The 16,182-nt window shown below is 41.1% G+C and overlaps 1 protein-coding gene across 1 annotated transcript in view; it reads left to right on the top strand.

Annotated features, from left to right (window-relative positions):
• Positions 1-16,182, top strand: part of ophn1 (oligophrenin 1) — a 46,807-nt gene that overhangs the window by 8,862 nt on the left and 21,763 nt on the right. Inside the window, exons 2-3 of the mRNA XM_029691589.1 lie at positions 6,776-6,871; positions 11,513-11,574. Coding sequence (XP_029547449.1) covers positions 6,776-6,871; positions 11,513-11,574 — 158 coding nt within the window. The remainder of the gene's footprint in view (positions 1-6,775; positions 6,872-11,512; positions 11,575-16,182) is intronic.

Here is a 16,182-nt window from a genome sequence, read left to right as displayed (position 1 = left end):
GACTACATTCAGTTTGCTGAGTATAGTGTTGTGGGCTATTTTGTAAATTACATCGCCAAAGTCAAGGATCGGTAGGATAGTCTGTTTTATGAGGGTATGTTTGGCAGCATGAGTGAAGGATGCTTTGTTGCGAAATAGGAAGCCAAGTCTAGATTTAACTTTGGATTGGAGATGCTTAATGTGACTCTGGAAGGAGAGTTTACAGTCTAATCAGGCACCTAGGTATTTGTAGTTGTCCACATATTCTAAGTCAGAACCGTCCAGAGTAGTGATGCTAGTCGGGCGGGTGGGTGTGGGCAGCAATCGGTTGAAGAGCATGTATTTAGTTTTACTAGCATTTAAGAGCAGTTGTAGGCCACGGAAGGAGTGTTGTATGGTATTGAAGCTCGTTTTGGAGGTTTAACACAGTGTCCAAAGAAGGGCCAGATATATACAGAATGATGTCGTCTGCGTAGAGGTGGATCAGAGAATCACCAGCAGCAAGAGCGACGACATTGATATATACAGAGAGAATCGGCCCGAGAATTTAGCCCTGTGGCACCCCCATAGACTGCTAGAGGTCCGGACAACAGGCCCTCCGATTTGACACACTGAACTCTGTCTGAGAAGTAGTTGGTGAACCAGGCGAGGCAGTCATTTGAGAAACCAAGGCTATTGAGTCTGCAGATAAGAATGCGGTGATTGACAGAGTCGAAAGCCTTGGCCAGGTCGATGAAGACTGCTGCACAGTACTGTCTTTTATCGATGGCGGTTATATTGTTTAGGACCTTGAGCGTGGCTGAGGTGCACCCATGACCAGCTCGGAAACCAGATTGCATAGTGGAGAAGGTACGGTGGGATTCGAAATGGTCGGTGATCTGTTTTGTTAACTTGGCTTTCAAAGATTTTAGAAAGGCAGGGCAGGATGGATATAGGTCTATAACAGTTTGCGACTAGAGTGTTTCCCCCTTTGAAGAGGGGGATGTTCGCTGCAGCTTTCCAATCTTTGGGGATCTCAGACAATACGAAAGAGGTTCAACAGGCTAGTAATAGGGGTTGCAACAATTTCAGCAGATAATCTGGACCCTCTCTTTCTAAAATTATCTAGCACAGCTGATTTGTAGGGATCCAGATTTTGCAGCTCTTTCAGAACATCAGCTGTCTGGATTTGGGTGAAGGAGAAGCGGGCTGGGGTTTGGGCAAGTTGATGCAGGGGGTGCAGAGCTGTTGGCCGGGGTAGCGGGAGCCAGGTGGAAAGCATGGCCAGCTGGTGACAGTGTTGCATTTTAGTCATTTAGCAGACGCTCTTATCCAGAGCGACTTAAATTTTTTTTCTGTGCTGGCCCCCCGTGGGAATCGAACCCACAACCCTGGCGTTGCAAACACCATGCTCTACCAACTGAGCTACAGGGAAGGCTAAGATTTTCCTAGCCTCAGTGCAGTGGGCAGCTTGGAGGTGCACTTATTCTCCATGGACTTCAGTGTCCCAAAAATGTTTGGAATTAGTGCTACAGGATGCAAATTTCTGTTTGAAAAAGCTAGCCTTAGCTTTCCTAACTGACTGTGTATATTGGTTCCTGACTTCCCTGAAAAGTTGCATATCGCGGGGGCTATTCGATGCTAATGCAGAACGCCACAGGATGTTTTTGTGCTGGTCAAGGCTGGGGTGATCCAAGGGCTATATCTGTTCTTAGTTCTCAATGTTGTTGAATGGGGCATGCTTATTTAAGATGGTGAGGAAAGCACTTTTAAAGAGCAACCAGGCATCCTCTACTGACGGGATGAGGTCAATATCCTTCCAGGATACCCGGGCCAGGTCGTTTAGAAAGGCCTGCTCGCTGAAGTGTTTTAGGGAGCGTTTGACAGTGATGGGTGGTCAAACGGATCCATTATGGACGCAGGCAATGAGGCAGTGATTGCTGAGATCCTGGTTGAAGACAGCAGAGGTGTATTTAGAGGGCAAGTTAGTCAGGATGATATCTAAGAGGGTGCCCATGGTTATGGATTTAGGGTTGTACCTGGTAGGTTCCTTGATCATTTGTGTGAGATTGAGGGCATCTAGTAGGACGGCCGGGGTGTTAAGCATGTCCCAGTTTAGGTCACCTAACAGTACGAGCTCTGAAGATAGATGGGGGGCAATCAATTCACATATGGTGTCCAGTGCTCAGCTGGGGGCTGAGGGGGGGGGGGTCTATAACAAGCGGCAACAGTGAGAGACTTGTTTCTGGAAAGGTGGATTTTTTTAAAGTAGAATCTCTAATTGTTTGGGCACAGACCTGGATAGTATGACAGAACTCTGCAGGCTATCTCTGCAGTAGATTGCAACTGCCCCTTTTGGCAGTTCTATCTTGTTGGAAAATGTTGTAGTTGGGGACTTTTGTGGAAATGTCTGGATTTTTGGTGGCCTTCCTAAGCCAGGATTCAGACATGGTTAGGACATCAGGGTTGGCAGAGTATGCTAAAGCAGTGAATAAAACAAACTTATGGAGGAGGCTTCTGATGTTAACATGCATGAAACCAAGGCTTTTACAGTTACAGAAGTTAACTTCTTATGGGCAGGTAGGACGGTAGCATCCCACCTGGCCAATATCCGGTGAAATTGCAGAGCGTGAAATTGAAACTACAGTATTATAAATATTTAACTTTCATAAAATCACAAGTGTAATACATCAAAATAAAGCTAGAGAAGAGAAGAGAAGAGAAGAGAGAGAGAGAACATAGACTTCTCAAAGCAGATATTCTATGTATCTGTGGAGCTTTGTGTAGGCCGTCATTGTAAATAAGAATTTGTTCTTAACTGACTTGCCTAGTTAAATAAAGGTTAAAACCTGTTATGGCTAGGCGTCCCGCTAGCGGCACACCTTGACAACATCCGGTGAAATTGCAGAACACGAAATTCAAATTACAGAAATATTAATATTTAACATTCATGAAAATACAAGTGTTATACATCAAATAAAGCTTAACTTGTTAATCCGGCGATTCAGGCAGCTAGCGGGCCGGGGCTAGCAGATGGGCTTTCGGCGGCGTCGCAACGGAAGAGCCTGTTGAAACCACTTCGGATGATTACGTATCCAGATTGTCATACCTTTGCTATACCATACGGTATATCCGAATGTGCACACAAGGAGCGCTATAAAAAATAAACCATTTAGGCAACAGGGCTCTTGATCCAGGAGGGGATTGAATGTCTCTGCTTTAACTAAGAAGCTTGATCTTGACACCTAGCCAATTGGTTAGCAAACCAAATGAAAACATGAAGTAGACAAACGCTTTGGTCCTAAAGCATTGTGACTTGATGACAACATAAGGATATTTGTTTCCAACATCAGAGCTGTTTTCCTAAAAAAGTTACATCCACTTCCTTCTTTGTTTCCTTGCCACGTTACACGATACTTGTATTTATTATGGATCCCTGGCAGCGGCGACTCTTCCTGGGGTCCAGCAAAATTAAGGCAGCTATACATTTTTTTTTTTAAACATTACAATACATAAATTACAGAATTCACAACACATTGTGTGCCCTCAGGCCCATACTCCACTACCACATATCTACCAGACAAAATCCATACAGTACAGTGTGCATGTTATCATGTGTATGCATGTGTCTGTGCCTGTGTTTGGGCCTATGTTTGTTACTTCACAGTTCCCACTGTTCCATAAGTTGTATATTTACTTTCTTTTTAAATCTGATTCTACTGCTTGCGTCAGTTACCTGTTGTGGAATAGAGTTCCATAGAGTCATGGCTCTATGTAGTACCGTGCTCCTCCCATAGTCTGTTCTGGACTTGGTGACTGTAAAGAGACCTCTGGTGGCATGTCTTGTGGGGTGTGCATGGGTATTTTAAACAGACAGCTCAGTCCCTTCAGCTTGTCAACACCTCTTACGAAAACTAATAATGATGATGTCAATCTCTCTTCTACTTTGAGCCATGAGAGATTGACATGCATGTCATGTTAGCCCTCCTTGTATTTTTAATGGCCAGCCGTGCTGCCCTGTTCTGAGCCAACTGCAATTTTCCCAAGTCCCTCTTTGTGGCACCTGACCACACTACTGAACAGTAGTCCAGGTGCGACCAAACAAGGGCCTGTAGGACCTGCCTTGTTGATTAGTGTTAAGAATGCACACTACCGCTTTATTATGGACAGACATCTCCCCATCTTAGCTACTGTTTTATCAATATGTTTTGACCAATCCAGGGTAACTCCAAGCAGTTTAGTCACCTCAACTTGCTGTCGTGACAATCATTGTTTGATTGTGACATACCACATTCAATTATTACACAATTTAAATTAATCATATAACAAATAAGTAGTAATCTGGGGCACCACAGGAAAAGTTATTTAATGAGTTACTATCTCCCGACTAAACTCTAAAGATATAAATATATCTTACATCAGTCACAGTCAATTCATAAATTTTTATTTACCTTATCAGTCTCATTCTGAATGTCGCAAAACTCTTGGATAACTGCACGAACCCTAGCATAAATTCTGAATCAGCAATATACAAATTGGCTTATTTATTTACTAACAAAATAATCACACAAGATAGCTTACACATTGATTACTACACAATGCAATGAAAAGTCCCTAGTGGACTAAACCGAGATGACTGCTTGTTACACAAAATGTCGGATTCAAAAGAGAGGGAAAGGGAGAGACAAAGGACTTCCACTATCGTACATACAGCTGATAACTAGGCTCGTGGTAATGCAAATACTTTGCATATGAATGGCCGCTCATTCTAAAAAATTGCAATGTACATATTTAATTGTGTATGGCTTTGCTGTTTCTGTTGAAAACACCCGATCCATCTATGGGGAGTAATTCAACAAAGTTTCTGGTTGTCCACCAGAGGTCACCATGTCCTTTGCAGCTGTAGCTTCTCTGTCTCGAAGTGTCTGTTCGAACAGCTCTTCCAGAGGAAGTGTTCGTTAGAATGGAACTTTCAAAGTACCACCCGGTGGTTCTCGGTCGAGTTTACTAGACTAAAGTACTTAAACAGCTGCACACTGAATGTTCCCGTGTAGTCTTCTTCGAGAGAGTTTCAGAGTTTCTAACCATTTCATACCTTTCAGCTCACATGGTCTGTCACGCTGGTCTAATGTAGAGCTAGAACCATTTTACATGCCCGTAGCAACCCAGCAATGTACTGATCTCTAGAGATTTCAATGTACAGCCACGCTCCATGTTTTTCTGGTCTCCTAGATTCTAACCATTCGTGACATCCGGTTCACTACCATCCGCTTTCTTGGTCGATGTGTTAATTCTTCACGAGGGGTTTTATGCACTCTGGCAAAAGGGGCATTCCAAGTGCAGCGTCTGGTTGCTCCCCATTACACACCACAGACCAGCAAATATTCTTTACATAAACATATGAATCACTATGAAATTTCTTGTATGACCTCTTTATACACTATTAGGCCCAGCCTTTGGTACTTTGGTTTTCCTAGATATGGCTATTATATTGTAATCACTACATACTATGGATTTGGATACTGCTTTAAAGCAAATTTCTGCAGCATTAGTAAAGATGTTATCAATATATGTTGATTTAATTCCTGTGCTGTTTGTAAATACCCTGGTAGGTTGACTGACAACCTGAACCAGGTTGCAGGCACTAGTTACAGTTTGAAGTTTTTTCTTGATGAGATTCAGTCAATATTTTAAATCACCCAGAATATATACTTCTCTATCACATACATTATCAAGCATTTCACATATGTTATCCAGACAGGCCGCTCCAGGTGGTGAAGAAGGTAGGAAACAAAATGGCGTCTATCTCAAGGCCATCGGACTGTTAAACAGCCATCACTAACACAGTGATTGCTGTTTACATACAGACTTGAAGTCATTGGCTGATTTTTAATAAATGGATCACTAGTCACTTTAATAATGTCACTTTATTGTTGTATGTATGCAATATATCACACTGTATTTTATACAATTTTTGCATATTGCCTGTGCCGCTCTGTCATTGCTCATCCATATATTTATATGTATATATTCTTATTCCATTCCTTTACTTAGATTTTTGTGTATTAGGTAGTTGTTGTGGAATTGTTACATTACATGTTAGGTATTGCTGCACTGTCGGAACTAGAAGCATAAGCGTTTCGCTACACTCGCAATAACATCTGCTAACCATGTGTATGTGACCAATAAAATTTGATTTGATACTGACTGTTAGCACTTGGTGGTCTATAACAGCTTCCCACAAAAATGGGCTTTAGGTGAGGTAGATGAGCCTGTAGCCATATTACTTCAACAGTATTTAACATTAGAAAGTCTCTAGGCTTAACAGGAATGTGGTTCTTTATATAGACCGCAACACTGCCCCCGTTGGCATTTCTGTCTTTTCGATAAATGTTATAACCATGTATTGCTACCACTGTATTATCTAAGTGAGTTTAAGAATATGAATGTCATCTGTTACAAGCAAGTTATTGACTTCATGGACCTTGTTTCTTAGCCCATATTAACATATGCAGCCTTTTTTTCTTTTTTTTAAGCACTTCTGGGTTGCTTGATTGTTTTTAATGCTTTACTGTGAAGCTTATCAGAAGTAGACTTGATTGTGCAGCTCACCCTGCACTAAGTGGTCTTCCTACTAGGGCACACTGCCTCAGTGCTAACAGTGTAACTGGTTCATAGGCTCATGATTACTGCATCCAATAGCTGTAGGATTAACAAACACATTTAAGCCCAATATTTGGCAATCAAAATAACAATCACAGTTTACCAAATTATGTAGATTGTGTTGATAATATGCAATGTATGTGTTTTTATTAAGGTTATTCTGTGGCAGTTCATAAGTTCTCCCAGACACTCAACGTGTTCCAGTTCGACTTCATTGGTGATTCCCTGACAGATGACGAGATTAATATTGGTAAGTTCATATAGGGATGTGATGTCACACAAACACTTACCTCAATGGTCCTCAATGGTCAGTCTAAGACTAATGGGAATAATGTCTTAGTGTGGGGTGGAAAGCATGCAATACATTACCTTGTATGCAGTAAAAATCACATTATTGTGGGAGCACCTCCTCGAAGAGTATAAATTAGGTTGCTTGTGATGGTGTGAATCCGAAGCAACCTGCCTACACATTGTTTGAAGGGCATTGTACAACGGTTGGGTCTAATGCTGATTGGTTAAAAATGCATTCCACAAATTGCCACCAGCTAAATCTATGACATTAAAATGCCTATTTACTCTGTTCCATCTGACTACACAATTCACTGTCTCATCATCCCAGTCAAGAAACTTATAAACTTGATATCCACTATAAAAAGCATGTAGACATTATCTCACATTTCTTTAAGGCTAACATTTGTTTTCAACAGCGGAGATTTGTATGAACCTTGCTGTCTGTCTCTCCGACATTTGCAAGATTGTTTCAGTATTCAAATTCTATCTCCTGCTGTCTCGTAGTAATGAACGTGTCGGGACAGACAGCCAGGCAGGCAGTGTTTCTCAGCCAGTCGAAATCCTGATTCAGCTGGCATCATTTTTATGGAAAGACATATCACACACACACACACACAGTTGAAGTTGGAAGTTTACATACACCTTAGCAAAAAACATTCTTAGGTCAGTTAGGATAACTTTATTTTAAGAATGTGAAATGCCAGAATAATAGTAGCGAGAATGATCTATTTCAGATTTTATTTCTTTCATCACATTCCCAGTGGGTCAGAAGTTTACATGCACTCAATTAGTATTTGGTAGCATTGCCTTTAAATTGTTTAACTTGGGTCAAATGTTTCGGGTAGCCTTTCCACAAGCTTCACACAATAAGTTGGGTGAATTTTGGCTCATTCCTCCTGACAGAACTGGTGTAGCTGAGTCAGGTTTGTAGGCCTCCTTGTTCGCACACGCTTTTTCAGTTCTCCTCACAAATGTTATATAGGTTTGAGGTCAGGGCTTTGTGATGGCCACTCCAATACCTTGACTTTGTTGTCCTGAAGCCATTTTTCCACAACTTTAGAAGTATGCTTGGGGTCATTGTCCATTTGGAAGACCCATTTGCGACCAAGCTTTAACTTCTTGACTGATGTCTTGAGATGTTGCTTCAATATATCCACATAATTTTCCTCCCTCATGATGCCATCTATTTTGTGAAGTGTACCAGTCCCTCCTGCAGCAAAGCACCCCACAACATGATGCTGCCACCCCCGTGCTTCACGGTTGGGATGGTTTTCTTCCGCTTGCAAGCCTCCTCCTTTTCCTCCAAACATAACTATGGTCATTATGGCCAAACATTTGTATTTTTGTTTCATCAGACCAGAGGACATTACTCCAAAAAGTACGATCTTTGTCCCCATGTGCAGTTACAAACTGTAGTCTGGAATTTTTTATGTCGGTTTTGGAGCAGTAGCTTCTTCCTTGCTGAGCGGTCTTTCAGGTTGTGTCGCTATAGGACTCGTTTTACTGTGGATATAGATAATTTTGTACCGGTTTCTTCCAGCATCTTCACAAGGTCCTTTGCTGTTCTGGGATTGATTTGCACTTTTTGCACCAAAGTACGTTCATCTCCAGGAGACACAATGCGTCTCCTTCCTGAGCGGTATGACGGCTACGTGGTCCCATGGTGTTTATACTTTTGTACTATTGTTTGTACAGATGAACGGTGTTTGGAAATTGCTCCTAAGGATGAACCAGACTTGTGGAGGGCTACAAAAAAATGTTTAGGTCTTGGATGATTTATTTTGATTTTCCCATGATGTCAAGCACCGAGTTTGAAGGTAGGCCTTGAAATACATCCACGGGTACACCTCCAATTGACTAAAATGATTATCAAATAGCCTATCAGAAGCTTCTAAACCCACTTCTGACCCACTGGAATTGTGATACAGTGAAATAATCTGTCTGTAAACAATTGAAAAATTACTTGTCATGCACAAAGTAGATGTCCTAACCGACTTGCCAAAATTATAGTTTGTTAACAAGACATTTGTGGAGTGGTTGAAAAACAAGTTTTAATGACTCCAACGTAAGTGTATGTAAACTTCCGACTTCAACTGTGTGTATATGTACAGTGGGGGGGAAAAGTATTTGATCCCCTGCTGATTTTGTACATTTGCCCACTGACAAAGAAATGACCAGTCTATAATTTTAATGGTAGGTTTATTTGAACAGTGAGAGACAGAATAACAACAAAAATATCCAGAAAAAAACGCATGTCAAAAATGTTATAAATTGATTTGCATTTTAATGAGGGAAATAAGTATTTGACCAGAAAGATTTCTGGCTCCCAGGTGTCTTTTATACAGGTAACGAGCTGAGATTAGGAGCACACTCTTAAAGGGAGTGCTCCTAATCTCAGTTTGTTACCTGTATAAAATACACCTGTCCACAGAAGCAATCAATCAGATTCCAAACTCTCCACCATGGCCAAGACCAAAGAGCTCTCCAAGGATGTCAGGGACAAGATTGTAGACCTACACAAGGCTGGAATGGGCTACAACACCATCGCCAAGCAGCTTGGTGAGAAGGTGACATTTGGTGCGATTATTCGCAAATCGTAGAAACACAAAAGAACTCAATATCCCTTGGCCTGGGGCTCCATGCAAGATCTCACCTCGTGGAGTTGCAATGATCATGAGAACAGTGAGGAATCAGCCCCGAACTACACGGGAGGATCTTGTCAATGATCTCAAGGCAGCTGGGACCATAGTCACCAAGAAAACAATTGGTAGCACACTACGCCGTGAAGGACTGAAATCCTGCAGCGCCCGCAAGGTCCCCCTGCTCAAGAATACATATACATGCCCGTCTGAAGATTGCCAATGATCATCTGAATGACTCAGAGGACAACTGGTGAAAGTGTTGTGGTCAGATGAGACCAAAATGGAGCTCTTTGACATCAACTCAACACGCCGTGTTTGGAGGAGGAGGAATGCTGCCTATGACCCCAAGAACACCATCTCCACCGTCAAACATGGAGGTGGAAACATTATGCTTTGGGGGTGTTTTTCTGCTAAGGGGACAGGACGACTTCACTGCATCAAAGGGACGATTGACGGGGCCATGTACCGTCAAATCTTGGGTGAAAACCTCCTTCCCTCAGCCAGGGCATTGAAAATGGGTCGTGGATGGGTGTTCCAGCATGACAATGACCCAAAACACACGGCCAAGGCAACAAAGGAGTGGCTCAAGAAGAAGCAAATTAAGGTCCTGGAGTGGCCGAGCCAGTCTCCAGACCTTAATCCCATAGAAAATCTGTGGAGGGAGCTGAAGGTTCGAGTTGCCAAACGTCAGCCTCGAAACCTTAATGACTTGGAGAAGATCTGCAAAGAGGAGTGGGACAAAATCCCTCCTGAGATGTGTGCAAACTTGGTGGCCAACTACAAGAAACATCTGACCTCTGACTGCCAACAAGGGTTTTGCCACCAAGTACTAAGTCATGTTTTGCAGAGGGGTCAAATACTTATTTCCCTCATTAAAATGCAAATCATTCTGTCTCTCACTGTTCAAATAAACCTACTATTAAAATTATAGACTGATCATTTCTTTGTAAGTGGGCAAACATACAAAATCAGCAGGGGATCAAATACTTTTTCCCCCCCACTGTATGCGTGTGTATATATATTGAAAGAAGGTAAACTAAACGCAGCTTATTTGCGGTCTTTCCTTCTGTTTGACGTGATTGTGTTACTATAGCTGTGTTGTTGGCTAGCTCCTCTGAACGTCCTGAGGAGTGAGCACATTTTCTTTGCCAGGCGAAATCGGCCCCCATCAGCTTATTTTTTTTTATTACATTTTAATTTAACCTTTTATTTAACTAAGCAAGTCAGTTAAGGACAAATTCTTATTTACAATGACGGCCTAACCCGGACGATGCTGGGCCAATTGGGCACCGCTCTATCGGACTCCCAATCACGGCCGTTTGTGATACAGCCTGGAATCGAACCAGGGTCTGTAGTGACGCCTCTAGCACTGAGGTGAAGGGCCTTAGATCGCTGCGCCACTGGGGAGCCCTAACGGGTTATCAACATATTGTTATGGATGTATCGAAATAAGTGTTACTAGAACGTTGCCAGTCAGTATGGCAATGGAACATTTAGAACGACTGGGTCGGCCCTTGACTTCGTGTCGGGCCTAACACCCGTGCCATCCTCCAAACACTGGTTTCTCTGCCATTATCACTTAAATAGTCCAACATAGCTGCTGTAGGTTCAAAGCTGTGTGCTGGAAAACCTTGGTGGGTGAAGTAGGCCTTGTGATGCTCATGTAAATGTCCTTTTTTGACTTAAGACCTAAAGACTTAAAATATATTGTTTTTGAGTTTAATCTATATATGGCTGTAGTCAGCCTTATTACTTTACCCCCTAGCATTGAGTCTGTGTAGCAACAGCTGTATTGATGTTTCAGTGTAATTTACTTCATGGAATTAGGATGTGAAACACATTTTCATGTTATGGCACACAATCTTATGCTATCCTATATTGATTTCATATCCTCCCCTGTGCCATTTTTGCCCAATTATCTCACTAAACATGGATAACATATCTATGTTTGTCCACAGCGGAGTCTTTCCAAGAGTTTGCTGGTCTCCTACAGGAAGTGGAGGATGACCGGATGATGCTGGTGGGTTATCAGCAGCACTTCTCTGGAACTGGCTTCCTGTGCCCAGTTTTTCAAAAGATATCTGACTGGATTCTGACAATCGGTTAGGACTAAATGATAGAATTGGGATTTTCAAGGCAGAAAAATTAGATTCTTATCCTCCATATAGGGATAAGAATTTGGTAATCCAATCTGACCTTTAATCAGGATTGTATGTCGTTTTTGCGTTTTTCATAACTCAATGGTAGTGATTTAGGATTGTTTTGATTCTGAAAATAAGGATTATCACTGAAACGGTGGATTTAAACATTTGAATGGCACTACAACCAAGATATGTCAAGGTATCTAAAGGTTTAAAGAACTTTCTTACATCTGAAAACCAAAGGTTCATTATGTTGAATTGACCACAGTATACAGTACCAGTCAAATGTTTGGACACCTACTCATTCAAGGGTTTTTCTTTATTTATACCATTTTCTACATTGTATAATAATAGGGAAGACACCAACACTATGAAATAACCCCTATGGAATCATGTAGTAACCAAAAAAGGTGTTAAACAAATCAAAATATATTTTATATTTGAGATTCTTCAAAGTAGCCTTTACCTTGATGACAGCATTGCACATTCTTGGCATTCTCTCAACCAGCTTTACCTGGAATGTTTTTCCAACAGTCTTGAAGGAGTTCCCACATGCTGAACACTAGTAGACTGCTTTTCCTTCACTGTGGTCCAACTCATCCCAAACCATCTCAATTGGGTTGAGGTCGGGTGATTGTGGAGGCCAGGTCATAAGATGCATCACCCCATGACTCTCCTTCTTGGTCAAATACCCCTTACACAGCCTGGTGGTGTGTTGGGTCATTGTCCTGTTGAAAAACAAATGATAGTCCCACTAAGCGCAAACCAGATGGGATGGCGTATCGCTGTGGTAGCCATGCTGGTTAAGTGTGCCTTGAATTCTAAATTAAATCACTGACAGTGTCACCAGCAATGCACCATCACACCACTACCTCCATGCTTCACGGTGGGAACCACACATGCGGAGATCATCTCTTCACCTACTCTGCGTCTCAAAGACACTGGTTGGAACCAAAAATCTCAAATTGGGACTCATCAGACCAAAGCACAGATTTCCACCGGTCTAATGTCCATTGCTCATGTTTCTTGGCCCAAGCAAGTCTCTTCTTCTTATTGGCATCATTTAGTAATGGTTTCTTTGCAGCAATTCAACCATGAAGGCCTGATTCACACAGTCTACTCTGAACAGTTGATGTCCTGTTACATGAACTCTGAAGTATTTATTTGGGCTGCAATCTGAGGTGAAGTTAACTCTAAGGAACTTTTCTGCAGCAGAGGTAACTCTGGGTCTTCCTTTCCTGTGGCGGTCCTCATGAGAGCCAGTTTCATCATAGCGCTTGATGTTTTTTGCGACTGCACTTGAAGAAACTTTCAAAGTTCTTGACATTTTCCAGATTCACTGACCTTCATGTCTTAAAGTAATGATAGACTGTCGTTTTCTCTTTGCTTATTTGAGCTGTTCTTGCCATAATATGGACTTGGTCTTTTACCAAATAGGGTTTTCTGTTTACCACCCCTACATTGTCACAACACAACAACTGATTGGCTCAAACACATTGAGAAGGAAAGAAATTCCACAAATGAACTTATAACAAAGCACACCTGTTGGTTGAAATGCATTCCAGGTGACTACCTCATGAAGCTGGTTGAGAGAATGCAAAGAGGGTGCAAGGCTGTCAAAGGCAAAGGGTGGCTCTTTGAAGAATCTCAAATATATTTTGATTTAACACTTTTTTTGGGGGGTTACTAAATGATTCAATGTGTGTTATTTCATTAATGTATGTCTTCACTAATATTCTACAATGTAGAAAATTGTAAAAATAAAGAAAAACCTTTGCATGAGTAGTTGTCCAAACTTTTGACTGGTCTGTTGGTATGTGTGCAGTTGTTATATTGAGAAGTGTCAAATAGATGCATCTACTTATTTATAAGTGATATGCAGGCAGGTTCTCTTTTCATCTACAGTGCATTCAGAAAGTATTCGGACCCTTAATTTTTTCCACATTTTAGAATAAGGCTTTACAGCCTTACTCTAAAATGTATTAAACAAAACATTTTCCTCCATCTACACACAATACCCCACAAGGACAAAGCAAAAAAAAAAGTTTAGACTTTTGTGCAGATTTATTACAAATAAACATACCTTATGTAAATAAGCATTCAGACCCTTTGCTATGAGACTTGAAATTGAGTTCAGGTGTATCCTGTTTCCATTGATCATTCTTTGTTTCTACAACTTGATTGGAGTCCACCTGTGGTAAATGTAATTGATTGGACATGATTTGAAAGGTCACGCACATGTCTATACGAGGTCCCAGAGTTAACAGTGCATATCAGAGCAAAAACCAAGCCATGCGAAAAGATGAACGGCTCAAAGTACAGTGAGATCCTTGATGAAACTTCCTCCAGAGCTCTCAGGTCCTCAGACTGGGGCGACATTTCACCATCCAACAGGACAACGACCCTAAGCACACAGCCAGTTTCTGAATGTCCTTGAGTGGCCCAGCCAGAGCCCATACTTGAATCTGATTGTACATCTCTGGAAAGACCTGAAAATAGCTGTGCAGTGACGCTCCCCATCCGACCTGACAGCGCTTGAGAGGATCTGCAGAGAAGAATGGGAGAAAGTGGAATAACGGCTTTGTCAAGCTTGTCGCGTCATATCCAAAAAGACTCGGCTGTGAACTCTGCCAATGATGCTTCAACTAAGTACTGAGTAAAGGGTCTGAATACTTATGTAAATGTGAGATTTACGTACCTTTTTTTTATAGATATATACATTTGCTAACATTTCTTAACTGTTTTAGCTTTGTCCTTTATGGGGTTTTGTGTGTAGATTGATGAGGAAAAAATAACAACTTCATCAATTTTAGAATAAGGCTGTAACGTAACAAAATGTGGAAAAAGTCTAGGTCTGAATACTGTCCGAATGCACTGTATGTACCTTTTTTTCATGTAGGTTACTCCTGTTTTCCTATCAAAACAATGTTTTATTTAAAAAATAAATAAATAAAAAATGTCACGTGTGCCAAATACAGCAGACCTTACAGTGAAATGCTTACCGACAGGCCCTAACCAAGGGTACAAATTTTAAGTAAAAAATGGGTGTTAGGTGAACAATAGATAAGTAAAGAGATTTTTTTTTTTACAATTATTTTTTAAAAATAACAGTGAAATAATAGTAGCGAGGCTATATACAGGCACCACTTAGTCGGGCTAATTAAGGTAGTATGTAGGTGTGGTTAAAGTGACTATGCATATATGCTAAACAGAGTAGTAGTAGCAGCGTAAAAGAGGGGTTGGTGGGTGGCGGGACACAATGCAGACAGCCCGGGTAGCCAATGTGCGGGGGCACGGGTTACTCAGGCTAATTAAGGTAGTATGTACATGAATGTATGGTTAAAGTGACTATGCATACATGATAAACAGAGTAGCAGCAGTGTAAAAGAGGGGTTGGGGGGAGGGACACACACAATGCAAATAGTCCAGAAGTACCACAACCTGTCCACTATGGCAAGGTGTAGGACTTTTCAAAGCACTGAAAATCTGGATTCTGTGATCTTGATATCTCAATCAGAATGATCCTCTCTGAATTATTATTATTATTATTATTATTATTATTATTATGATTATTCATTAATTTTTTTAATACAAAAATAAATAATCATAAATTACTTAACGGCCAAATTGATCTGACCCTGAATTGCAAAAAAGAGGATTACAGAATCTGGATCATTCTGATCCAGATTAAAAAGTAGTGAAGATCTGGGCCCTGGAATGAACTCTAGTCTGTGGCTTTGTGCTTTAGAAGTCATTATGTCGTGACACTGCATTATCAGCGTGCAGTGAAAAGCAGCACATCCTATTATACTAGGCTTTCTGGATGCTTTAAGAATGTTTTTAAACACAGCTGATGCTCTTTTTGAGGGGAAGAAGAGCAACACCTGCTGGAGTGCAAGAGATCTCGCTGTTTATTTGTTTGATTTCTAGGCTTATAGTTGCTGGTTTCCCCTTTTCATGCATTCTTATCATAACTCACCTTGTGTGTTTAATGTAATGCATGAATGTTTTTGCCAAATGGTAAAATAAAATTGTATTTGTTACATCCACTGAATACAGCGGGTGTACATTTTAGTGAAATGCTGCCTTCCCAGCAATGCGGAGTTAAACATTTTTAAAAAAATTAAATAGGCGTAAAATACATAAGGGAGCTATACATAGTACCAGATCAATGTGCAGGGGTACGAGGTGTTTCAGGAAGATATGTACATGAAGGCAGGCTAAAGTGACTAGGCATCAGGATAGATAATAGGACTAAAATAAAGAACAGAGTAGCAGCAGGATATGATGAGTGTAAAACTGTGTTGTCATTGTGTGTGGGTTTTGTGTCAGTGTAGTGTGTGTGTACAGTGCATTCGGAAAGTATTAAGACCCCCCTTTCCTATTTCCACATTGTGTTACGTTACAGCCTTATTCTAAAATGGATTAAATGAAAAAAATACATCTTCAATCTACACACAATGCCCCATAATGACAAAGCAAAAAAA

Source organism: Salmo trutta, chromosome 15, assembly GCF_901001165.1.
Source record: "Salmo trutta chromosome 15, fSalTru1.1, whole genome shotgun sequence".
Classification (NCBI taxonomy): Eukaryota; Metazoa; Chordata; class Actinopteri; order Salmoniformes; family Salmonidae; genus Salmo; species Salmo trutta.
The sequence above is the reverse complement of the archived record's forward strand: the minus strand, read 5'-3'. Positions and strand labels throughout refer to the sequence as shown.